The sequence below is a fragment of the Podarcis melisellensis genome, assembly GCF_964234715.1.
Source record: "Podarcis melisellensis genome assembly, chromosome: 8".
Classification (NCBI taxonomy): Eukaryota; Metazoa; Chordata; class Lepidosauria; order Squamata; family Lacertidae; genus Podarcis; species Podarcis melisellensis.
The window spans coordinates 26,794,917-26,819,295 of NC_138540.1; the positions used below are offsets into that span (position 1 = coordinate 26,794,917).

Below are 24,379 nucleotides of genomic sequence, written 5' to 3' on the forward strand. Positions count from 1 at the left end.
ACAATTTACAGTAATGAAATGATAAAAGAAATAGAGGATATAAAATGTGAATTCCAACCTTAGAGGGAAAGAAGCAGCTCCTCCCCAAGTGGTCTGATGTGGACAAAGTTGCTGCTGCAGGTTCCCAAGCTGAGAGAGGCTTTACAAAGAGTGGGGTTGATATTTAGAGCTAGCTAGGGAAAAGAGACAGACTTCATAACCAGGCAGAGAGAAAAGACAAGGTGGACTCCAGAAATTGTGGAAAGGAAAAGCGGGGCACCCCGGTCATATTCGGTCAAGAAGGCTGTAGAGGGAAGAGTTAACAGAAACCAGCAACAGAGTTTTCTCTTCTTGAGAAGGCGCTGCTGCCAATGGCACAAGCAGTGCTGGAAAAGCCTAGTTCATTGGCTAGAGACTATACCAAAGCTAACTGGTCAGGCTGGCAGCAGCCACCACCGTCTCACCTGCTGCTCAACAGGCAGCACCAGGCTGGACTTGGTTGTGTCTGGATGGAGTCAGAAGTTTCCTGTTGCTTTTTGGCTCTGAAACAAGAGAGACAAGAGAAGTGGCGTAGCAAGGTCAGCTGGTACCCAGTGTGGATTTTTTTTTGTCATGCCCAAATTGAAATTTCCCCTCCTTCCCTCCACCCCCCACCCCACCCCCACCCCCATCAAAGAAAGCCACACAGGCAGCTATCCAATGTAGATCTTGCCTTCTCCCTCTTTCTCCTCCCCCCCCCCAAGAAAGCCCTGCCCTGCCCTCCTCCAGCAGCCCGGGAGCATGGGCGGCAATGGCGTGCCACCCGCCTGCAACTCCAAAGTCTCCCCCAAGCTGTCAAAATGAAGGGGGAAAGGCCACTGGCAAAGCAGTCCAGCTCCCCGCCTTCCCCGATGGCTCGGGGTAGGCTTGGGAGTCGAATGTCACCCCCCTCAGTGTTTGTGTGGCCACATTCGAAACTGTGCTGCTGCTCAGGAGCCAAGGCAGGGTCCCACCAAGGGGCAGGACATGGACAGGACAGGATGGGAGAGCCTGGCTGATCGCTGGGAAGGGGATGCGTCACGATGCAACTCAACCCGGCTCGGTTCCACAGGCAGCGGCGAGTTGCATTGGACAAGAGGCCTCTCTAGACTGGTGGGTAAACTCTGCAGCACTTGCCAGGGTCATGGATGCAATTAGTGGGCTTATACCAGGTGGATGGGTACCCATGTGCAGGCTCAAGCAATATTGAAAGTAAGGTAAAAGGTAAAGGGACCCCTGACCATTAGGTCCAGTCATCGCTGACTCTGGGGTTGCAGCGCTCATCTCACTTTATTGGCCGAGGGAGCCGGTGTACAGCTTCCGGGTCATGTGGCCAGCACGACTAAGCCACTTCTGGCAAACCAGAGCAGTGCATGGAAACGCCGTTTACCTTCCCGCTGGAGCAGTACCTATTTATCCGCTTGCACTTTGAGGTGCTTTCGAACTGCAAGGTTGGCAGGAGCAGGGACCGAGCAACAGTCCCCGTCGTGGGGATTTGAACCGCCGACCTTCTGCTCGGCAAGTCCTAGGCTCTGTGGTTTAACCCACAGCGCCACCCGTGTCCCTTAATATTGAAAGTAGGAAGGCATATAAGCATCAAGAACACAAACCATCATGAATGCACAATGAAAAAGCCATCTGGAGGGGCCCAGCTAAGTTTTTGTTTAGCCTTGTGGGAGCATGACTGTGTCCTCTAAGCCTCCCATGACACTAACCCCGGTGGCTTTTTGATTCTGGCAGCTCCTGAGAACACCCCACGTGCTTGTGTAGAGAGCTGGGAACAACCAAGTGGTGGGTGAAACGCAGCTGCCAAAGGAAGACAGAAGCCTAATATTTTTGACAGCTGACTGAACGGAGGAACCTTGATGTGGGAATAAGCCCTTTGCTTTTGGGACGCTTTTTGCTTTGCAATCAGCATTCGTCCACCCCCACAATGCTCTGCTTCATATGTTACAGATCAGCACCTGCCCTTAAAATGTCTTAAATGGGAAATCCTGTTTCCTGAATTAAGCTGGCTAAGTGGTCCTCCTGGGAACTCTCGTAAGTACCAGCCATGGCAGGGAGATTATTCTGTTAATGAACAGCAACCTTGTCTTCACAAGTACACACACACACACACCCATCCTTGAAAAGCTGTTTCAAGAGAACTTCCTCTTATTTGGGGCTGGCATGCCAAACAGCATTTTTCTCCACGTATTGTTTGCAAGAAGAATTTCATTTTTAGATTGCAAAATAAAAATTAAAAAATTGAAATTGAAACCAAACCTTAATGCGTTGGCAAAGTAAAACTAGCTTGATGGACTGCCACAAGGAGACCATATTACTGCATTTTTATAGCTGATCTTTCAGCAAACCACATGAATGGAGACCAGATAAGTAGACAGTTATCTCTCTTTGCAGAGAGAGTCTTAGGGAAAACGGAGCCTGGGCAACAGCAGGTGCCCGTGGTGGGCAGGAGGAGGCAGGAAAGGTGAGGAAGAGAGAGGTGTGATTGGCTCAAATCTGTGCTGCCACCAGCTTCTCATTTCCAGCACATCCTCTTATGCCATAATTATATGCAGGAAGAGCCAGGTCATTCCAAGGGCATGGCTCAGTCACAGACTTAAACTGGCTCAATAGCCATTCCTTTGCTGGAGGGTTCTGGGCACTCCAAGGAGCCTCACCTCCAAAAGGATATTGTAGAGTTGGGAAAGGGTTCAGAAAGGGAGAATTGAAATGTTCAAGGGGATGGAGCAACTCCCCTAGGAAGAAAGCTTGCAGCAGCCTTTGGGACTTTTCAGTCTAGCGCAAAGGCGAGTTAGAGAAAAGGCATGAGAGAAGTTTATGAATGCACAGCATGGAGAATGTGGCTAGAGGAAAGCTTTTCTCCCTCTCTTGTATTGCTGGAAGATGCAGGACAGAGAAAAGAGGGTGCTTCTTCGCATTATGCATTGTCAAACTATGGAACTCACCACCACTGGAGGCAGCAATGGCCACCATCTTGGGTGAATTTAAAAGAAGGTTGAACAAATTTGTAGAAGTCAAGGCTGCTAGTCATGGTGGCTATACTCTGCCCCTACAGTTCAAGGCAGCAAATGTTTCTGAATATCTCCCGCATTCTGAATATCTGAAAAACCACAGGTAGGGAGAATGCTCTTGTGCTTGGGCCCTGCTTGAGGATTTCCCATTGGGGCACCTGGTTGGCCATTGAGGGAACAGAATTCTGGGCTAGATAGACCATTGGCCTGATCCAACAGGCGTCTCTTACATTCTTAGGAGACTTTTCTGCACCTTCAGTAACTGCAGTTCCCAGAAACCATGACAGTTAAAGTGACACACGTAGAAAAGCTTGCAGTATGGATCTGCCCTTAGGAGGGAGGTGGGTTTTGGTTGTTGCTAAGGAACCTCCAGGAAGGAAAAGGTGAGTGGCCGAGCAGGTGGGCACTCTGTGAAGACGGTCCTAGTTTCTTTCCTTATGAGGTCACAGAAACCAGCAAAGGTTCCCTTCTCCTCCTTCGCTGCAATAAATAAATAAGTAGCAGCTGCCTGTCGCCATGTGGCAGACAGTGGACGGAAGAGGCCAGCTCAGGGCTCTCCCCGTTGCAGAAACCAGGAAAGAGGCATGAATAGCCTCTTGCTCACAGAGGAAGTGAGCACGTTCTTCATGAGTTACTCAGTGTGCGCGCTTGTGTGTGTCATGAGCCAGAGGAGACACACAAGATCTTCCTGCATCAATTAAAGGTGGTGCTCTGGTCAGTGTGAGAGGAGGAGGAGGAGGAGGAGACCTGCCCCTTTTCAGGGCAGTTACCAGCTTGCAGGAAGTTTTCTTTGGGTTGTTGTTTTAACTCATTACCCATCCCAAAAGCCCGTCTTTTGACTTCCAGCCACTGTTAGGAACAGGTTCGGAGGAAAAGCACTTAAAATTACAGGCCCTCCCAGATGGAGTCAGCTCTGTATGTGGGATGAACAGATGTTACTCATTTGCTGAGTGTAACGCGAGCGGCTTTGCCCCAGCAAGCACGTCCATCACTGCAGGCCACGCCGTAAAGTAGTAAATTACCGCTACCCCTAATGTGGCTCCTGCCAGCCCACAGCCCTGAAACCAGGACAGCGCATAATACTCTTAGCGGTGTTGTTATACGACATGGATTTGGTTGCCCCTTCCCCGTATAAATGTGCCCAAATGTGGCTGACACGAGACGAGGACAGCAGCACAGCGCCAAGACAAAGTGCCATTACTTCATTGCATTGAACGGTCTGATATAAATGTACAGTGGTACCTCGGGTTAAGAACTTAATTCGTTCTTAACCTGAAGCACCACTTTAGCTAATGGAGCTTCCCACTGCCACCACGCCGCCAGAGCACGATTTCTGTTCTCATCCTGAAGCAAAGTTCTTAACCCGAGGTACTATTTCTGGGTTAGTGGACTCTGTAACCTGAAGCGTCTGTAACCCGAGATACCACTGTATTTCGAAACCTAATAGGACAGTACAAATTGGATTTGAGCTCTCAGCTTGCCCTCAGGGTTCCTTCCCAGGCCACACCCCCTCTCAGAGGCCACGCCCTCCTCCATTGCTTTTGCTTGGCTGGGAAGGGCCCTCCTTGAACCCGGGGAGAGGAGTGTGCCTCTTGCTTGTCTGGGATGGAGGCTGGAGAGATTAAGGGGTGCAGAGGTGCGTGTGTGCAGTGACCTTCGACTTTTGCAAGGCTATGAGTCACATCCATTGCATTGACCCTTTTGCCTCTACTTCTGTTTTCAATGAATAATTGAAATGCCTATCGATTGATAAATCAAACCCTCCAAGCATCCCTATTTTCCAAGGACAGTCCCGGATTTAAAGAATCCATTCTGGTTTCTGAATTGACCCCAGAATGTCCCACTTTTCCTTAGGACATCCCTATTTCCATCGGAAAAATGCTGGAGGGTACGGAGTGATGCAACCCCCCACAAGCCAAGGACATAAGTAACTACACAATCTTTAGAAGACATCTGAAGGCAGCCCTGCAAGGGAAGTTTTTTAATGTTTAATGTTTTATGATGTTTTTATATATGTTGGAAGCGGCCCAGAGTGGTTGGGGCAACCCTGTCAAATAAATAGTACAATTATTATGAATATTATGGAATTGGTTGTTGTTGTTTAGTCGTGTCCGACTCTTCGTGACCCCATGGACCAGAGCACGCCAGGCACTCCTGTCTTCCACTGCCTCCCGCAGTTTGGTCAAACTCATGCTGGTAGCTTCGAGAACACTGTCCCACCATCTCGTCCTCCGTCGTCCCCTTCTCCTTGCGCCCTCAATCTTTCATATTATGGAATAGGACATTTTCATCAGATATAATGTTGGAGGATGTACAAAATACAGAAAATCAGATATGATAAAAGCTTCCAGTGAAGCCATGTAGGACAGTTCCTCATGCCCAGCAAGGGGCAACCAGGTCGCCCCTCAGAGTCTGCAGTAAGTGACCTGGTCTCTCTCACCTGCCATTAAGGAAAGCCTGGCTGGCTGGATCAGAATGGGACTGGCAGTGAGTGAAGAACGGGCGATGCATCTTGGTAAGAGCTCTGCTGCACTGAGTCCAAGCTCTCTGACAAACTGGTCCTACTCAGGCTGGCATCGCTTCGCTATGGCAACTGCTCACATTGGGCCGGAGAAGGAGAAAGTGAGCTTTGTCATCATGCAAAGCAAACTCTCTGGCCACTGTCTCTACTTCACGGCTGACAGGCTGCTTGGGGCATTTTTGAATCTATCACGATATCACAGCACTTCTGAAGCTTGTTTTTGGCCCAGGGCGGGGTGTTCTTCTTCCCTCCCTTCCCCACCTTTTGCTATGCCACTGCTGTGCAGAAAAAACCTTCCCCTTGCATGCAGACATCCCGTTTGCCACTGAGCTTGTTAGCAAAATGCATATGATTGCAACTTGGTTTGTGAGGTTGCAGATGAGTGACAGCCACCCACGCCTGAAGTCACTGCAGTGGGTGCCGAGCCACGCTCTTGCTGACGCCGCGCACCTTCACAGTCCCTCATCTCCTTGCAAGAGAGGGACGAGACTCCTCTCCCCAGGAGCATGGCCAAACTGGAGCATGGAGCATCCCTACCATGGCATTTCAAACAGTCCCTGGGACGGCCTACTGAAGAGCAGCCCATTTCCTGGGAAGGGAGGAGAGCGCACCCTAGTGGTCAGCTGGAGAGCTTGATGCCGCCTCAGAGGACGGATTTTGAAGAAGTCCCTGAGTCTGCAGGAAGCCTCGATCTCCTCCAGACAAAGAAGGAAAGTGCAGTTCTTTTAAACTTTTCCTTTAGGTAACGAAGGCCACCAGCTTGGATGGCCTTAGAAGAGGATTAGACAAATTTGTGGAGGTTGAGGCCATCCATGGCTGGTGATCTGTGGCTTGTTATTGTATCGCAATTGTTGTGAACCATCTTGATTTTTTTGTTACAGAATTGCAGCATACAAATATTTTAGTAAAATAAAGCAAAATGACTTTCTTTTGTCATTCCTAAATCTTCCAACCATCAGCTGCATTGAATATCCAGGAGTTTGAGTGTTATGTGAGAGGGAGAAAAACGTTTCTCTATCCAATTTCTCCATGCCATGCATAATTTTTTAAACTTTCAGCATGTCAGTTTTTACTTGCCTTTTCTGAACCTTTTCCCAACTCTGCAGCATCCTTTTTGAGGTAAGGCAATCAAAACTGTACACAGTATTCCAAATGCAGTTGCACCGTAGATTTGTATCTGCGATGTTGGAAGTCTTATTCTGAATTCCATTCCCAATGGTCCCTAGCATCAAATTTGCCTTTTCCACAGCTGCCACATGCTGGGTTGACATCTTCCTTGAACTACCTACTATGACCCCAAGGTCTTGTTCCTGGTCAGTTGCTGCCAGTTCACACTCCACAATCATATATGGGAATTTTTTTTTTTATTTCTTTCCCTATTGTGCATCACTTTGAATTGCATTTGCCATTTTAATGCCCATTGGCTCAACAGCTGCTCCTTGTTTTTGCTGCAACCACTCTGGAAAATGCGCCTTGGCTGCAAATCTTTCACAACACCAAGATCTGCTGTGAGATTAAGGCCTCCAAAACATTATGTTTTAAGGAAAGAAAAGAGCTTTTGGCTCTTAACCAGGAGAGCAGGAAACCTCAGGAAGTGTAAGAATTAGGGATGTGTGTTTCATCTGCGAGACACTGGTTGAAACGGACCCACGTTTTCCAGCTTTCTTTGACGAAATCCCAGCAACCCACAGGCTTGTCCAGGCAGCCTGCTGGATATTGGCTAGCATGAGAGGAGAGACCCCGAGGCCAGAGGAGGAAAAGTGCTCAGAGGGATGAAGGACCAGAGCATCCGGCAAATTTAGAAGCCACTTTGAGGACCTCAAGAGGCAAAGGCCAGGCTGAAGCCACATTGTGAAGTGCTCCTGGTCCTCCTATCCTGGCTTCTACCCAAGAATCATCAATAACTGTACAAGGGAAACTTCTGACCGCCCAGTTTGCCTTGTCCACTGCCAAACAGCTTTGTTGCACTCAGGTGGAAAGCCTGACCCAAGGTATGTCATCGGAGGGCATAAACAGATGCACGATGTGCTCCAGGGTTCTTTCAAATGCTTCACTCAGGGTGGGTCACGGATGCCCCGACTAGCAATCTTCATCTCTCAGAAACCACTCAGTTGTGGGAGGGCAAAGAAGCTGTTTTGCTAGGCAGCCTCGACTACGGTGATAATTGCATCCTCTTCTGGACTCTCCAGTTGCCATGGGAACGGGAGGGAATTACTTCCAGCTGAGGGTTCCCCAGCAGATATGCCTTTCAGTTTTCTGCTAACCCCACTCTCAGTCAGCAGGGCTGGCCAGATGGAAACCCAGAGGGCCTGGGAGAGAGGGAGGGAAGCTTCCTTATAGTTCCTTGTTCTCCCTGGTCAAGTGCTATTACCAGACTTTTGGAGGTTTCACAGCAGGAGGCAAATAGACTTCTTCAAAGCCACCTGAGTCAACAGTCACCTTCATCACTTCTCCTGGCAGGGAGCAGCCTCTGCATTCCCCCTCCCCCTCCTGTTAGACTGCCTCTTCCCAGGAGATGATGGGCTGTGGTGGCAGAAGAGCCAATCCTAGCAGCAGGTGCAGGAGGGCACCAGGTTGGGGAAGCTTGCAACAGGTCATGTTTCCACACAGAGAAAATGGGACTGGGGCTCCCTGTCTCTTCATCCTTGCTATCTGCATGCATTCTGCTAGGGAGGCAGTCTGGGGGGGGGGGGCAGAAAGCTTTCTTCCCAGGGGAAATGGCACAAATGACTGTATTTTTTGCTCTATAAGATGCACCAGACCACAAGACGCACCTAGTTTTTGGAGGAGGAAAACAAGAAAAAAATAAATCTGAATCTCAGAAGCCAGAGCAGCAAGAGGGATAGCTACGCAGTGAAAGCAGCAATCCCTCTTGCTGTTCCAGCTTCTGGGATAGCTGAGCAGCCTGCATTCACTCCATAAGACGCACACACATTTCCCCTTACTTTTTAGTAGGGAAAAAGTGAGTCTTATAGAGCAAAAAATACGGTAGGTCATTTTCACAGCAGGAAGATAGGAATGCCTCTGGCCCTTCCTCCCTGGAGAACCTGCTCCTGTCTCAGCTGTGTCCCCTGCCTCCGTGGCCTGTTCCGTAGCTGTGAGGCTTTTTGAGATTCTTGCAAAAGTTTAGCCCTTTTCAGACTGAGTGTTGGGGTTTTCATGCCTCCTTTACAGGATTTGGGTGCATGCTCTCAGCAAGCAGGGGAGGTCTCTCCCAACGGTAAGATGGAATAATAATAATTTTAAAAATGGGCAAGAATTCGCTGAAGCCCTAAGGCTGTTACATCACCCACCAGAGTATGCAAAATGGCAAGAGCCAGGTGGATACAGCAAAAATCAACCACCCTGTACATTAATCGCACAGGGTACTGCGTGAGCAGGCTTAGAAAGAAATGCCATTGCAGAAGAATATTCCTGAGTTCCATGGCTCTCACAATGAAAGCTGTGGGTGTTTTGGTACCTTTCAGATTTCAGTGTGTAAACACCAGATCCTTCTTCTATCATCAAGGGCAGTGACCAGGTCAAAATCTGCCACTGGGCTGTCCCGAAAAAGCCAAGGCAGGTCCATGTCCTTTCAGGAAGGTGGAGATGGGCAGGGGTCAGTCTGACATGCTGCATTTGGAACTCCTGTGATGTCCTAATGGGTGGGCAAAGATGCAAAGGGAGCAGCTCCCGGGGTCCTATAAATTGGAGAGTGGCGATGCAAAAGACAGAATTTCCCACCTGTCCATGACAAGGTGCAACTGGCAAAACCTTGGGATAAAGGTGAGAAGCCATGGGCATACCCCAGGATTTTTTTTTGAGGGGGCAGTCAAAGTTGTTGCGCTGTTTTTTAAGGAAATCAAGTTGTCAAGCTTTTCTTGGGAAATCACGGGTAAAAATACCCTGTAAATAGAAGATCGCAGGTAGGGTGAGGACAAACCTTGACAGAAGTAAGCACAGCACTGAAGTCCATGGAGTTTAGTGCCAGGCCAGGAAACAAAGGAAAATTGTAATGGTGTTGAGCCTAATAGGTAAACTACGATGCAACTGCGATGTGCATAGCTGCCCCCGGGTTCCTTTGCCTTGAACGGCTGCCTGCAGGCAACAATTCAACAGCATCACGGAGGCATTGCTGCAAGAAGAAAGCTGCACCTGTTGAACCTATGCGGGGGGGGAGGAGCAGAAGGAGGACCGCCAACCCAGATAGTACGGTGGCTTTAGAGCGGGAGTGGGGGACGCGGATGAAGCAGAACCTCCCTGCGCCGGAAATTAGAGCCGTTACCCTTTTAAGACTCCCTGGCGCTGGGCGGGGAGGAGGCGCGGCCTAAGCTCGGGGCCACGCCCACCCTTATAAAATGAGGCTGCGTCTCTCGTCCGCCTTCATTGAGCCAGGAAGTCGCGGTCGGGAGAGGTGCCGGGAGATGGCAGCGGCGGCGCGTGCGCAGTAACGACGCTGCGGGGAGACGGGACATGTCGAGCCCCGGCGCTGCCCTACGGGTAAGGGCGGGAGGCAGGCTGCGTGAACGGAAAGGACGTGAGGATTCGGGGACACGTGTAGATTTTTTTTTTTATGGCGTCAGCATAGCCCGGGCCGGGGCAGTGCGAGCTCAGCGGCGCCTCGCTGGGGCGGGCTGGAGACTTGGGGTGGCGACGGAGCGCCCGACGGGGCTTCGCCTTCTCGTGGGTCAGATGCTGATGCTGCTGCCTCCGCCAGTGCGAAGGGGCGAGAGCGCGACCCGCCTTGCCCGCCGCTCGGTTCCCTCCCGCCAAGGTTGGCCGGGCTGTGCCGTCCTGCCCGTCGAGGCAGCCTCCGCCTGTGGAAGGGCGGCTTAGTCATCCCCGCCCTGGAAGGAGGACCGGCGGCTGCGGCGGAGAGGAGGGCGACGGGGCACCTGCCGCGCAGGTAGGGCGAGGGCCGTTGCCACGCAACCGCCCGGGCGGAGGCGGCGAGCTGCTGCCCGACGGGGCCTCCCTGTCTCCTCTGCCGCCTGCCCTTCGCTCCCTGGCCCGCTCCCGAAGGGCTGCTCCGGTGCACGGACCCGGGCGGGTCTCTTCCTGCCGCGGCAGGTGTGCAGCGCAAGCTCGCCTTCCGCTCCCACCTCTTCAGGATCGGTGCCTTCAGCAGTGGCGAAAACGTTTTGCACAGGATGCAGAGGAGAGGGACTTGGGCGACACCTGGACCGCGACGTCACCCCCCCTCCTTGTGCCTGCGCGGTGTCAGGCTCCCTTGTCGCCGCCTGGCTGGGAAACTGAGGCACTGGCAGGGAAAGGCTGGTGGGGCAAACGGCAGCCATTGTCTCACTGGTGCCAGCCTCTGGGCTGGGGCAGAGGAGGGGTCCCTGCAGCGGGAGCAGCGCAAGGTGGTGGGTGGCAGCTTGAGCTGCCACTGAGCCCCAGGCCTCCTCTGCATCTTGGGTTTCCATGACATTTTCCTTAGAAGCTGGTATTTTCCTGTGATCCAAATGATAGCAGTCAAACATGAAAGAGGGAGCGATTTCTGTGCCTGTTTTCCCTGGCCTTGGAAGCTTGGTGCTTGCATGTGTGCCATTTCTTCCTAGGTGCAGATAGGGCTGTCCTGGTTGGTCCCGTTGGGGTGACTGTTGACGCCAGTTAAGGTTAGGTTGTCTCTCAGCCCCTGCATATGTCTGCTTGGACATGAGCATCACGAAGGTTGCTGTGCAAGCGCATTGAGGACTACAGCCTTAAATCCCTAATTTTTGAAACCTGGTGTTGCACCCTGGCCGCGCCTCAAGAGGTCTTGTGCACAATGGCCTTTAAATGGCTTGACCAGCATGCTGCTTCATCTCTGCCTGCAGGTTTTCAGTTCTTAATATTTGCTGGGTTGTGGTGAATTCTGCACCTCCGCCGGTTTATAGAAAGGCGCGTTTCGGCAAGGCAGAAGGCAGGGCCAGTTCCGAGGGGGCAGAACAGTGTACTTGAGGCCACAGGGCGTTATTTCTGAAGATGGTTCTGCTACTGTGATGGCCCTTGGTGCAGCAAATTCCCTTACTCTTGAGAAGGCACATTTGCTGAGCGGCACTGCTTCTTGGACTCCCAACTTGCAGCAGCTGGCATAACCAGTGGTCACTGAGGGATAATGGCAGCTGGAGTTCTGCAACGCATTGCTGAGGGTACCATGTTGGTTATTAGCTCAGAACTATTCAGATAGGAAAGGGGGTGGATTTGGGGATTTAGTGTGTTCCAGTTCCGTGTGCAGGAAACGGAGAGTGGTCAGCCTTTCCCTCGGTGGGCAAAGGCCCCTCAGGACTGGCCAGGAGCCTGCCCATGTTCTCAAGTGTGCAAGCATCAGGCTAGTTGAGTGAGAAGAGACTTTGGTGTAAAATTGCTTTGCCTTATCTTGCTGAAATCTGCAAGGGGTGTGTGTTTGAAAGCAGCTGATGTGTTGGACCAGCCTCCCGTAGTTGGCTGAGGCTGATGGGACTTGTAGTCCAACAAATCTGGAGGCAGCAGGCGGGCGAAGGCTGACTTGTATCCTGGGGTGATCAATCTTGTTCTTTAATGGTTTTGATTCTGGTCAGTCAGAGGGAGAGGGAGTCATCTGACAACCCCCTAACTCTAAAGGGGCGAAGAATCTTCTACTGCTTCTTTGGCAACAAATGTGGAGTCTATTATCACTGCTGTCTAATGTGGGAGCTCTCATAAGTTGTCACGTCCAGGACACACACACACACTGAGTTTCTTCTTTAATTGATTTAATTTTAAAAAAACACAATTGCATCTTCAGAGTCAATCTGACAAAGATGTTGGAGAGTCCAAGTTGCATTTCTTGTGCAGAAAATACACACTTGCCACAATGTACTTCCCCAGTTTCATTGTGGAGATGTAAGCATCTACAAAGTGGGTTGAGTTCTGTTGTGTTGGATATCCCATGTCTGTTCCAGTTCTTACCATGAGGACAAAGGTGATAAACCGGCCTCCAAACATCCTCCATTTATGGGTGGGTGGGAGAGCTTTGGGCATCAGTGCTTCTCAACATCTGAGATGCCAAACTAACTTCTGAGCTTTGGAGTAGCTTTAAGGCTCATATCACAGACAGGACAATTGCGGTGGAGATTCCTCCCAGAGGCAGGCCAGGGGGAAGATTTGAACCAGGGACTTCAGAAGTCAGCCTCTTAGCTGTGCTTCTCCTTCCCAAGCAGCCCCCTTCCACTTTGGGGGTCATTTCCAGGGGTACACATTATTGCCAGGGCCCATGACCCCGGGGTCCTTCTGCAAGCAAAATCCAGCCTCAACCCCCACTGTGCTCGCCACTCAGTGTTGAAAATGCAAGAGGAAAGGTGGCTCTTCTTTCCTAAATAAGGGGTTCCTTGAGACAAGGCTGCCACCTTTAAAGGCCACGTTGGGTTTCAGGAGCTTCTCAGCTCCCAAGAAAGAAAGGTCCACTTTGTTGCCGTCCATCCAGCAAGGGATTCCCTCTTGGACTCACCAGACCATCTCCCCATTCCTCGCATGTCTATCTCTTCACCGCCACCCGAAATCCTGGTCTTGCTTTGCTCAATTCTTCTGCCTCAGATGTAAGTTTTCTTTCTGCATCTCTAAACAAACCCAGGGCTTGCTCTTGTGCTCTCATAGGTTTGGGGGGGGGGAAGGGACATACCAGAGTTTGTAAGTATGTGCAGAGTTCAGCGTCCATGTAGGGAGAAGTCAAGGGTTTAGCCCTTGTGGGCTTGTTTGGTGTGTGAGGATATCGGGGGAGCTCTTCAAAAGGCACTGTGGCGCAGGACTCCATAAAACACGAGTGCCCCTTAGAGGTGAAAGGGACCCCGAGTGTCTGGGAAAACCCAGCCAGATGGGCAGGGTATGATTAAATTATTATTATTATTATTATTATTATTATTATTATTATTATTATTATTATGTCCAGGCCTCTGCAATGCAGGAGTCCTGTATGGAAATCGAACCTGTGACCTTGGCAGTATCAGAACTACACTCTAACCAACCAAGCTAACCTCAAGGCTAAATGACGTATTTGAGTCCAGTAACGTTATCTGGGTGCATTTTCAGGAGTTTCACGGGTGGTGCTGGTTGTTTTGCAGAATTTAGCTTTTCGTGGCTGAATTTTGCCTCCATTGTCAAACCCTCACCACCATCTTCTCCGATCTTCTTTCTCTGCTGCCTTTTGCATTGATCTGTGCAGCTGCCCCTTGGCTGTCAAAATCCCCTCCCACCTGTGCATTTCTCCCTTGAAAATTCAACCCTGCTCCCTTCGGGGTTTCTAGGGCTCTGCTCCTTCTGTGTCCCCAGGCAGTCGGATGTTTCTGTGGGTCAGCCTGTTCCATATGCTCAGTATGCTACACCTCTTCCAGCGTGCAGGAGACATGCCTTGTGCCCAGGCGCATAGGCCCACGTGCAAAAGCCCTGTTGGGTTCCTGAGCATCAGACATGTGGACCAGGACACACCTGCTTCCCCTTTCACAATTGCACCCCTCTGTGTGTGGGTGGCTGCAGCCCGCAATAGCCCTAGCAACTTCAGGAAATAAAGAGAGGCTCTTGCATGTTGGACAGGGTCTTGTTAAGGTTTCTTGTGTTGCTCTGCAGAGGCAGGCAGTCTTGTGGAAGGACTGCAGAGGAGCTGGAAGGTATAGCTGGACAGCCCTGGGCACTCGCACCTCACAAGACTTCCCCACTGCTTCTCATATTTACTCCCGAATCTGAGCAAACAAACAATCAGGTTTTCTCTAGATTGACGTTTGCTCTGATTAATTGCTTAAAGATGAGGGCTTTCCTGGGCAAAACAGCTCGGACCGAGTTCCTAGGAAGTGTGGGGAAAGCAGGAATCTGCTCGGACAGCTCTCAGTTTATTTTACTGCCTTCCCTCGACACTCAGAAGTGGCGAGCAAGCAGCCTTGAAACACTGCAACACCCTCCAGCATTTGCAAGCAGCACTTGGAGGGGAAACCACAGGAAATAATAAACGCAGAAATTGAGCGGCATCAGGAAACTGGTTTTTTCAGGCTCTCCTCACCTTAAGAGTCCAGGGGTGGGGGAACGGAACAGGAAGCCTGTTGAGGTTTGCGTTGAGTGGTGTGGCTTGCTGTGGGCGGCTGATCCCTTCATTATTTTAAAGAGTAGCGGGTGGGTGGGAAGATACTTTAGCAGGACTGAATGGTGGTACGGAGGGGAGGGGCCAGCAGGCTGCAGCTGCAGAAGCCCAGGTGTCTGTTGCAACCTGGAGCCCCGGATGTCCTGGCATCATCTACCTGTGAGCAAAATCCTGCAAGGCTGACGCCACTAGAGATTACGTAAGGGGCTGCACAGCTCTCCTTTTATGAATTCTAGGAAGGACATGGTACGTGCTACTTGCCAACAGTCCAGTTTGCACTGGTGGGGGGGCGTTTCCTCTTCCCTCCCTCCCTCCCTCTCTCCTGGGTTTTATTGGGATCTCAGGAGTGTGTTTTGCGAAAGTGCCTCTGAGTTCAGCTCTGGATAAATCTCAACGGGAGGAGGAGGAGGAGGAAATGACGTCATGTGGTTGTCAAGCAGGGAAGAGCTGCAGGCTGGGTTTGATGAGTTGGCTGCTAGTAATGGGTCCCTCCCTCTCTCTTTTGAGATTTACTCATGATACTCGGTGGTTAAGCAGGCAAAATTAGGTTACCACTAGAGAGAAAGAGAAGCAGCAGCTGCCTCCACCTCCGCCTCCTCTTCCTCCCTGTGCAAAAGGCAGGCTGGATAAATGCAGCTCTGTGTTCCCCCGAGGGCAGCATGGCGCCTCTCCCGGCACCCTGGCTGAACCACAGGAAGGAATCCCGGTTTTTTTATCTTGCCAGCCACTTGCTGTGGCCGCAGGAAGGTTTCTTGGCTGGCTGTCCTCTGCCTGATTTATTTATTTTTTTGGCTCTTCATGCAAGATTCCCACCCACCTCCCTTCCTACTTTGCAGATCTCCATCTACTCCTTTTATGTGTTGACAGCATCGCAGGGCCTTTGAATATGTTTCATTGGATACAAGCAGTTAAAACAAAAACCCAGTGCTGTAATAAATGCTACAGTACAGTGGTACCTCGGGTTAAGAACTTAATTCGTTCTGGAGGTCCGTTCTTAACCTGAAACTGTTCTTAACCTGAGGTACCACTTTAGCTAATGGAGCCTCCCTCTGCTGCTGCGGCACCACTGCCATGCGATTTCTGTTCTCATCCTGAAGCAACGTTCTTAACCCGAAGTACTATTTCTGGGTTAGCGGAGTCTATAACCTGAAGCGTCTGTAACCTGAAGTGTCTGTAACCCGAGGTACAGGCAGCCTGTTTAAAGCATCCTTGAGATAGGTTTGGATTTCAGCTGACTTGCAAGTCATTGACCATTCATCCCACCCATTTTTTTCACCCCCCCAAAGGGGACCTGAGATATGTGGCTTCCGGGAATGTCTGTATCCCGTTGGTGGGTGCTGGTGGTCAGTGTTGTGGACTGGGAGCTGCCCCCATGACTGCCCTGTAAGAATTGAGGGCAGCTGAAGGTTCTCTGAAACTCTGGCTCTCATTAAGAGAGGAAAGAGGCAGTGGCTGGACCCCAGGGCAGGAGGAATTGGAATCGCCTCCTGGGAACCTGGCAAAGAACTTTCCTCCCTGTGCTGCTTTGATGCTGCAAAAGGACAAGGTTGTTATGGACTGACTGCCTGGACACTTCCTCCCCCCACCCCACCCCCACCTCGTGTATTCGGAATTTGGACACACAGCAGCTTCCTTCAGGGCTTTCAGCCTTCACCTGACTGTGTTTTTTGTGCTGCCTCACTTTGGGTCCCGTTTTCGCATTTTCTGTGCCATAATCCAATTTGTAGTTTTGGCTCTCCCTTCTAAGGGGGAGGGCAGAGCCTGGGTGCCTTCCTCTATGTTCCTTTGCTTTTACTGCTACACTTGTCATCAGCATCCTGGGCGCTTGTCAGAGTAGCAGAGGTGAGTCTCTGCCCCAAGGAGGCCACAATTGCAGGGAGCAACCCCTTGCCCCCTCTCCCTGAAGAAAGTTTTGTTTTCTTGTAAGCTTACAGACTGTTTAAAAGCCACCTGCTGCACTACCTGCCTCAGCGACAATTTCCGCTTAATTTTGTGGGTATCTTGTAAATCCCACCCACCCATCCCCCACCGCCAGAGTCTTTTCCTGGTTGCATAACTTGAAACTCCAGGAAGTGCACTCAGGGTACTAATTTTGTTGCCTTCTAAGAAGAATTAGGTTGGGGCAATTGGAAGCATTTGCTGCAAATCCCTCAACTGTGCCCAGAGCCATGGGAGCCCCGGATACCTGGTTCCCTGCACCCAGGGGATGCGCACACTGTTATTTAATGATTTCAAAGCGACCTCGACATAAGGCACCCATATTTAGCACCAGAAGTCAGCTGCTGCTGCTGCTATGATGATGAGGATGATGATGATGATGATGAGAGCCAGCCTTGGCATCAATAATAACATCACCACTATTCTAATGGTGCAGCAATAAAACTGCCAGCACATTTGCAAAGCTAAGCAGGGCCTGGTATGGTTTCAAACTGGATGGGGAACCGCGTTTTGAGGTTGCTTTATTGGAGAGGGTTGGACTGGATGACCTTTGGGGGTCCCTTCCAGTTCTGTGAATCTGTCCCTCCATTTTGGTGAGCTTTGGGCTGACTTCCTTCCCTTTCTCTCTCTGCTTCCCCCCATCCCAGTTTGGCTCTTATAGCATTGCGGGTGTCCCTCTCTTGGCAGTTTCCATTTGTAGAAAATGGGTTTACGTCTGCTTCAGTTTCTTTTGGGGAGGGAGGAACTGGGCAATAAAACCATCCCCAACCCTACCCCACCCCACCCACCCCCGCCGCAGCCGCCAGACTCCTGAAAAAGGCCAGGGAGTGGGAGGATCTTTCCGTCCTCGCCGATGTGCTGATGGCAGTGGAGGCTCTGCATTCCAGAACGGTTTCAAAACGAGAGCTGGTTGCACAACACCCCTGCGGGCGCTGCAGGGGGCAGGCTGGCACAAGGTGTTCTGTGCTTTCCAGGTTTGGCACAGCACACGGAGGGATTTTCATACAGCCTGAGCAGGAGCGTGCAGCTGGCCTGAGCCCCACAACCTTGGGGGGGGGCGCGCAGGGCCGTTAACAAGTGTCCCGGGGCGTGTGTCCCCCTCTTGGCTTTCGCAAGATGGCAAATGGGATCTGTTTGCCCAGAAGGTTACCTGCCCCATCTCTTCAGGGGGGTGGAGGGAGGTTCTTGTGTTTACTTTGATGGGCCTGTGCCTTGTGCTGGAGACATAATTTATTTTGCAATGCTGATACAGTGGTACCTCAGGTTAAGAACTTAATTTGTTCTGGAGGCCCGTTCTTAACCTGAGGTACCACATTAGCTAATGGGGCCTCCCGCTGCCGCTGCGCAATTTCTGTCCTCATCCTAAAGCAAAGTTCTTAACCTGAGGTACTATTTCTGGGTTAGCGGAGTCTGTAACCTGAAGCGTCTGTAACCTGAGGTACCACTGTATACCGTGTTTTGATTAGAAAGAAAGTGCCCATTTGCAGTGCGGAGAGGAGGAGGAGCAGGGTTTGAAATTCGCCACGCGCTTTTTGTACCTGTCTTATCTGCTACTTATGGCCAAGTGTAGATGCCCGGGCCCTTGGTTTCTCTACCATCTGGAGGCGCATGCCTGGAGATCCTTGGATCTTGACTGTTTTCACACTCTAGCAACGCACCCTGTAGAATTCCATCCGTTATTTTTAATTTGCACAATCGGAATGAATTTCAGGAACCAAAAAGTCGTATTGAAACATGGTTCCCTAAATGGTGACTAGGTGTTATGCGTTGGCGGCTGTAACCCTGGTTTAAGGAGCTGTTTGGTGCCTAACTTATATAGCTGATTTAAATATCTGAGCAGTGCCAAAGGAGTGCGCTCTCTTTCTCTTATACCCTTCCAGACCCAGCATTATTTAAATCAGCTCGGGGGGGGGGGGGGACTGGGTGCGGGTAGCAGTGCTGGGAAGGCGTCTGCACTGGGGATATGGGGAGCCGTAGCCACTTCCACACTCCCTGAATCCTACCACCACCAAGAAGTTTTAAATCTGGGCTCGGGAACCTGAGGGTTTGTGGACCAGTGACAATGGGAGCCAGAGCCCAGCAATGTCTAGATGTCCATTCAGGTTCCCCTATCACCCTCCCCTTTAAACAAAACACCAGGAAACCCGACAGTGGTGTTTCCTACCTTACCTATTGCAGGCATATGTGAAAATGTTTGCCCACTCCGAGTGAGGGCAGTGCTTCCTGCCGTCGCTCTGAACAGGCTATGTAATACAGTCGCGCCAGGGCTCAAATTGTGGTGTGTATGGGGGAGGAAGGGTAGCACTCCAGGGTTCCCTCCCAGCCTTTACCCAGAGATGCCGCTGGGGATTGACGCAGGAACCTTCTGCACTCCAAGCAGGTGCTCTGCCACTGAACTGAGTTACAAGGAGGGCCTTTGACCTAGAATTGCTACACAAGCCAGCTTCTCCTTCTGCTGGCTGTTGTGAGCCTTGAAAAGTTCTTCCTGGGTTGACCCTTTGTTGGCTCTGCTGCATGGGATTAACACACCCTTGTTTGTCTCCCCCTCTCTTTTAAAGGCTGCTGAAGTAGCTGGCTACCTGGCAAGGACAGTGGACTTCTGAAAGCGCCGACGTCAGCCAAGCAGCATGTCCACGGCCGGCATTGCAGCTCCGGAGATGAGAGTCCCCTTGAAGAGCAGCTTCCTCCACAAGGGGCAAGGCATTGGGAGCCTCAAGCCCTGTTGGGGAGGCCATTTTGAAAAGTGAGTCTTCCTTCAGGGAGAGTACCAGATCTTTTCTCCCACTCACATCACTTTCTTGCACTAGGGTATGGGCTAGTGATGGTGGTTGGGCCTTTTGCGGCTGTCTCTTCTTCACCTAATGATTCCCTCCTGTCTCTCCTGGAAAGTATCCGGTCAGGTTTAAGGTGCTGGTTTGACCTTTAAAGCCCTTTGTGGCTTAGGGCCCTCGTATTTATGGGACCGCCTCTCCTGGTATGCCCCGCAGAGGACCTTAATCTCCATGAATAATCATAGTTTAGAGGTCCCGGGCCCTAAGGAAGTCAGATTATCCTCCACCAGGGTCAGGGCCTTCTCAGTGATGGCTCTGACCTGGTGGAATGCTCTGTCCCATGAGACCAGGGCACTGCAGGATTTAACCTCCTTCCGCAGGGCCTGTAAGACAGAGCTATTCCACCTGGCTCTCAATTTGAACTTAGTTTGATCTTTCATTCCTCTTCCTTCCTCCCCTCCCCTTTTTATGAAGATTACCTGCTCTGGGATCCCACATCTAATTCTCCCCTGGTCTCCTTGCTGGCCCAAATAGGACTAATTTAGCCAGCTAGCCCTGGTGATCATCTAATGTTTATTGGATGGATTTCCCCCCTAAATTGATTTTTGAATTATGAAATTATTGTTATTCATGTTTTATACTGTATTTTATGCTGTTTTTTGTTGCATCAATTAAGTGTTTTAAATTTGTTGTTAGCTGCCCTGAGCCTGGTTTTCTGAACCGGGAAGGGCGGGTTATAAGTAAAATATTTATTTATTTATTTATTTATTTATTTATTTATTTATTTCAGCCCTTTCTTTAACATGGAGCCTGTAGCAATGGCCTACAATCTGAACTCGTCCGCACAGCATCACTTAACGTCCATCGGTAGGTACCTGGCTCCGCCGTCAACCTCAGATTTATTGGTGTTGCAGCTCAGAACTCTTCAGTTGTCATTCCCCCTCCTCCTTCCACCAGCAATTTGGTTCCTGAAGATACCCGCTTTTTTATTATTATTGAAGAGGAAGAGAAAGGTTAGCAGGCAGCAGAAAAACCAGCAGTCTTGACAGCCAGAGCCTTGGAGTGCCCCATGCTGTCTTGCTTTTAATAATAATAATAATTAATAAACAAAATATACCAAGAATAAGGAACATAAAGAAATAGTGTTACAGCAAGTTGAAGGCAGCATTGCCACCGAGTTCGTTGTTCCAGAAAGTTACAAAAAACCCACACCATACTTTCCATAAACTTGTTAGGATAGTTTATATGCATTATTTTGTAACAAGTAACCTTAGGCATAGTTATTACAGACCAAATCGTATCAGTCCGTTCAGATGTAGTAGGAGATAGGCTTTTGCCCAAATTTTTTGGCTGTAATCTTAGCAGCGGTTAATCGGGTTTTGAACACTGTTTCTTGATCGTTTACTGGAATAACGTGTTTTAGATAGCCAAGCAGAAATATTTTCAGTTCCGAAGGCATATTATATATGATATCCTAACACATTGGAGATACTGGCCTGAACGGATTTCCAGGTATTTCTATTTGAGAACAGTTCCAAAAGATGTATATTTGAACTGCTTTATTTAATCTGCATCTCCAGCATTAATCTGATCCTATCTATAGATCAATTTATAAGGTGTTAAATACCATTGAGCGAAGGTTTTAAAATAGTTCTCCTGAAATTATATTAGAACGGAAGTTGTCTGAAATCCAGTTCCATTCTTTCCTGGCTGTTCTTTGATCTAAATCCTCATATATGTTATAAATATTATATGCATGTATATCTAGATCTGACTATATACATGTGTGCATCTGAGTGCAAAATTGAGGCCGAATGGCTCTAAGGTCAGGGAGGCTTGTGATAACTCACCCAGCAGTGCTTGAGAGGGATGGAGTCAAGGAGGGGCTTTTGCCATGTCTGTGAGGCTCCCAGAGGCGCCCAGTTGTCCACTTTGGAGGCCCTACTTGGGCTCCATCCAGCCCCTTTTAATAGACTTGCAGAGTTCTCAGGGGACCCCAACGACCATCTAGTCATCTAAGAACATGGCAGAGGAGACAGCGTCTATCCATATCTCCTAGCCAGTGGGGCCTCCATGTTCAGAAGCTGTCTACCAGTCTCAATAAATGCCATGTGCTGGCAACAAACAGCCGGGTGTATCTGGATTTCTCCACTCCAGCAGCCACGCTCTCCCCCCCCCCCTTTGAGGAAAGTTGTGCATGAGGTGCCCTGTGTCTTGAGATTAGCAACTCACCCTTCTTTTCCTCTTCCTCTCAGGCCACATTTCAGACCCTGATCCAGCACAGAACGGCGGCAGCGACAAGCCCAGCCCCAACGGCGAGAGGCCAGAGGATCGCGGCCTAGTCCCCGCCTTTGGCAGACTCTCCCTCGCCGCGTCCAACGAGGGGGCTCCCCCCACCCCTACCAAGGGCGGGCCGTCGTTCTCCTTCCCCCCAGCGCCTCCGGGTGCCGAGCGCAGCACCCGCCCACTTCCCCCACTGCCCATCCCGGAGGATTTCGTGCACGACGACGTGGACCGGGAGGTGGAGTTCCTCACCAGCTCCGACACAGACTTTTTGCTGGAGGAGTGCAGCAGCCCTGCCTTCAAGCCCACCACCTATGGCAGGCGGAGCTTCCGGGGCTGCGGGCAAATAAACTACGCTTACTTCGACGCCCCAGCAGGATCGAAGGCGGAAGAGCCTCCCTCCGCTAAGCAGAGCGGGTGTCCGGCCGGGGTCTGTGCTGCTGTTGCTGCTGCTGCTGTTCCTCCTCCTCCTCCTCCTCTGGCTCCCACGGCGCATCAGCTCCACCGCCGGTTGCGCCGCTCGCATTCCGGGCCAGCCGGGTCCTTCCACAAACCAGTGGTGAGGGTCTCCAGCCACTTCCGCCGGGCATCTCCCAGCTCGGACGACGACAAGCCGGAGGTCCCGCCCAGGGTGCCTATCCCGCCCAGGGTGCTGAAGCCCGACTACCGGAGGTGGTCTGCCGAAGTGGCTTCGAGCGCCTACAGCGACGAGGACAAACCGCCCAAGGTCCCCCCGAGGGAGCCTCTGTCCTGCAGCAACTCCCGCACGCCCAGCCCCAAGAGCCTGCCCTCGTACCTCAACGGCATCATGCCGCCCACCCAGAGCTTTGCCCCGGACCCCAAGTACGTCAGCAGCAAAGCGCTGCAGCGGCAGCACAGCGAGGGCTCGGGCAGCCGGGTGCCCTGCATCCTGCCCATCATCGAGAACGGCAAGAAGGTCAGCTCCACCCACTACTACCTGCTGCCCGAAAGGCCCCCCTACCTGGACAGGTACGAGAAGTTCTTCCGGGAAGCGGAAGAGGGCAGCAGCCTGAGCGCGGAAGGGCAGCTGCCGCCGTCCCTGTGGCCAGAGGCTCCGGAAGGGGAGGCAGCCAGCCTGGCCGGGATGCTGAACGTTCCGGTCAAGCGCAAACACTTGCCCTGCATGGTGTCTCCGTAGGGAAGAGGGAGCCTCGCGAGGAAGGAGGCATCGGGGAGCTGGCCACAGGCCTTTCGAGGATGAGGGAGAGGGGCAGAAGCCCAGCCCTCCGGCTTCCGGAGAGGAGCATGAGGGAGGCCCCTCTGTCTGGTGCTGCAGCCGCTGCCTGCGTTGGGCTCGGCTGCCTGGCCCTGGCGGTTCTGGTCCAGGAGAGGACTTGGAGGAGGACTCGAGCGTACATAGCCAGCATTGGCCAGTTGTCATTCAATATTCTTAGAGCAAACTTGCATAAGTAGGGAAAGAATTGCACTCTTGCTAACAGGACAAGCTGCTTCGGCTGGAAGCAGAAGAGAAAAGAAGCCCCATTCAGTATTCTTTTTTCTGCACAGTGGTGGCCACAGTGTGTTTCCGCCCTCACCCCCTTAAAAAAAACCCCTTTCTGCCAATATTTGCTCTTCTCCCACTGGTGGGGAATCCCAGCAGGAATTATCCTTGCGGTGGGAGGAGATTTGGGGTGGGGGGAGGGCGGCAGGGAAGTTCACCACCCATTTCTGAGCTCGCCTTAGTTTGGATGGGCTGTTCCACATGTTTTAGACTTTTGGTCTGGGGTGGGGAATCTTGCCCCGGGTTCCTAATCTCCACCTACCCACACCCGGCCACTCAGATACTTGCCACAATTCAACTGGTTCTCCTTTACCCACAGCTTCTGGCTTTGATGAAACCCGAGAAGGACTTTTGTGGGTTCCGCGCGACTGTGTGTGTCCTTGTAGTTGGGTAGCTGGAGCTCAGGCTGAACAGCACCTTTGGGTGAAGCAGCAACCCCCCTTTCCCAACACCCCAATATTTTAAAAAAATGGGACCAACTTCTGTTCTCCAGGTGGTGTTGGGAGAATGTGTTTATGCATAGCAGTGAGGCACAAGCTGGTCTTGAGCCTGTCTTGTCCAGTGTTCTGCAGGATGGTGGAAGAGGCTGGGCTCGCGTTGCCGAGTCCTCTTTGAAGGCGGCCCAGTCAGGGTTGGTAAAGGGTGTTGCCGACTCTCTCCCCACCCCCCTTGCACACTCGCACGCACACCCACACACTTCCACTTGTTCCCGCAGGCCCCAGGGGGACGGTGCTTTCTGGCCAGGGTCCTGCGTGGCCTTGGCTTTTCCCAATGGACGCAACTGCGGTTTACAGTGTAAAATAAAGTTCGCTTGGGAGTTGTTGTTGCCTCCCACCCCTCTGAAACCGTCTGGGAAGCTGACTTGTTTCTAGTACAAACTCTAAATGAAGGTAATGTTCACATTCTGGAAATAATATTGATAATAATGCACTGAGAGAGGTCCTGCATCAGGTGTACAGTATTGAGGAAGAATGACGTCATTCACTTTGTATTTTGGAATATTTCTGTGTCTTGGATTTTAATAAAGTTATAATGTACTTATTTATGATAACACTACCTCGGCTGCCTCGTCTTGTGTGGGGGCTCTGCTTCCCTTTCGCAAAAGTGGCAGAGCAGCAAGCTCTTGCCGCCGCCACCTCCTCCACCTCCTCCCTCCTGGTGCATTTTAGGGGTGCGTCTCCTCGTCTCCCCGTGTTGGCCAATGAGAAGCTCCCTGGAATCATGCTATGCAGCTTATCAAGATTGGGCAGCTTGCCACCGGTGCTTGGTTTCCAGAGCCACCCA

The 24,379-nt window shown here is 51.2% G+C and overlaps 1 protein-coding gene across 1 annotated transcript; it reads left to right on the forward strand.

Annotated features, from left to right (window-relative positions):
• The first annotated feature begins 9,887 nt into the window (after positions 1–9,887).
• Positions 9,888–24,149, forward strand: ERRFI1 (ERBB receptor feedback inhibitor 1). Its single transcript, XM_081923716.1, has 4 exons — positions 9,888–10,014; positions 19,078–19,262; positions 20,081–20,157; positions 21,546–24,149. Exons 2-4 carry the CDS (start codon positions 19,147–19,149, stop codon positions 22,730–22,732), a joined length of 1,380 nt encoding a protein of 459 aa, XP_081779842.1. The 5' UTR covers positions 9,888–10,014; positions 19,078–19,146; the 3' UTR covers positions 22,733–24,149.
• The last annotated feature ends 230 nt before the right edge of the window (positions 24,150–24,379 follow it).

What these genes read in the sequence shown, in the direction of transcription:
- ERRFI1 (XM_081923716.1), top strand. Translation starts at nt 19,147, where the DNA reads ATGTCCACGGCCGGCATTGCAGCTCCGGAGATGAGAGTCCCCTTGAAG. An exon ending in TGGGGAGGCCATTTTGAAAA is followed by an intron (nt 19,263 to 20,080) that starts GTGAGTCTTCCT and finishes TATTTATTTCAG; the next exon opens with CCCTTTCTTTAACATGGAGC. An exon ending in GCATCACTTAACGTCCATCG is followed by an intron (nt 20,158 to 21,545) that starts GTAGGTACCTGG and finishes TCTTCCTCTCAG; the next exon opens with GCCACATTTCAGACCCTGAT.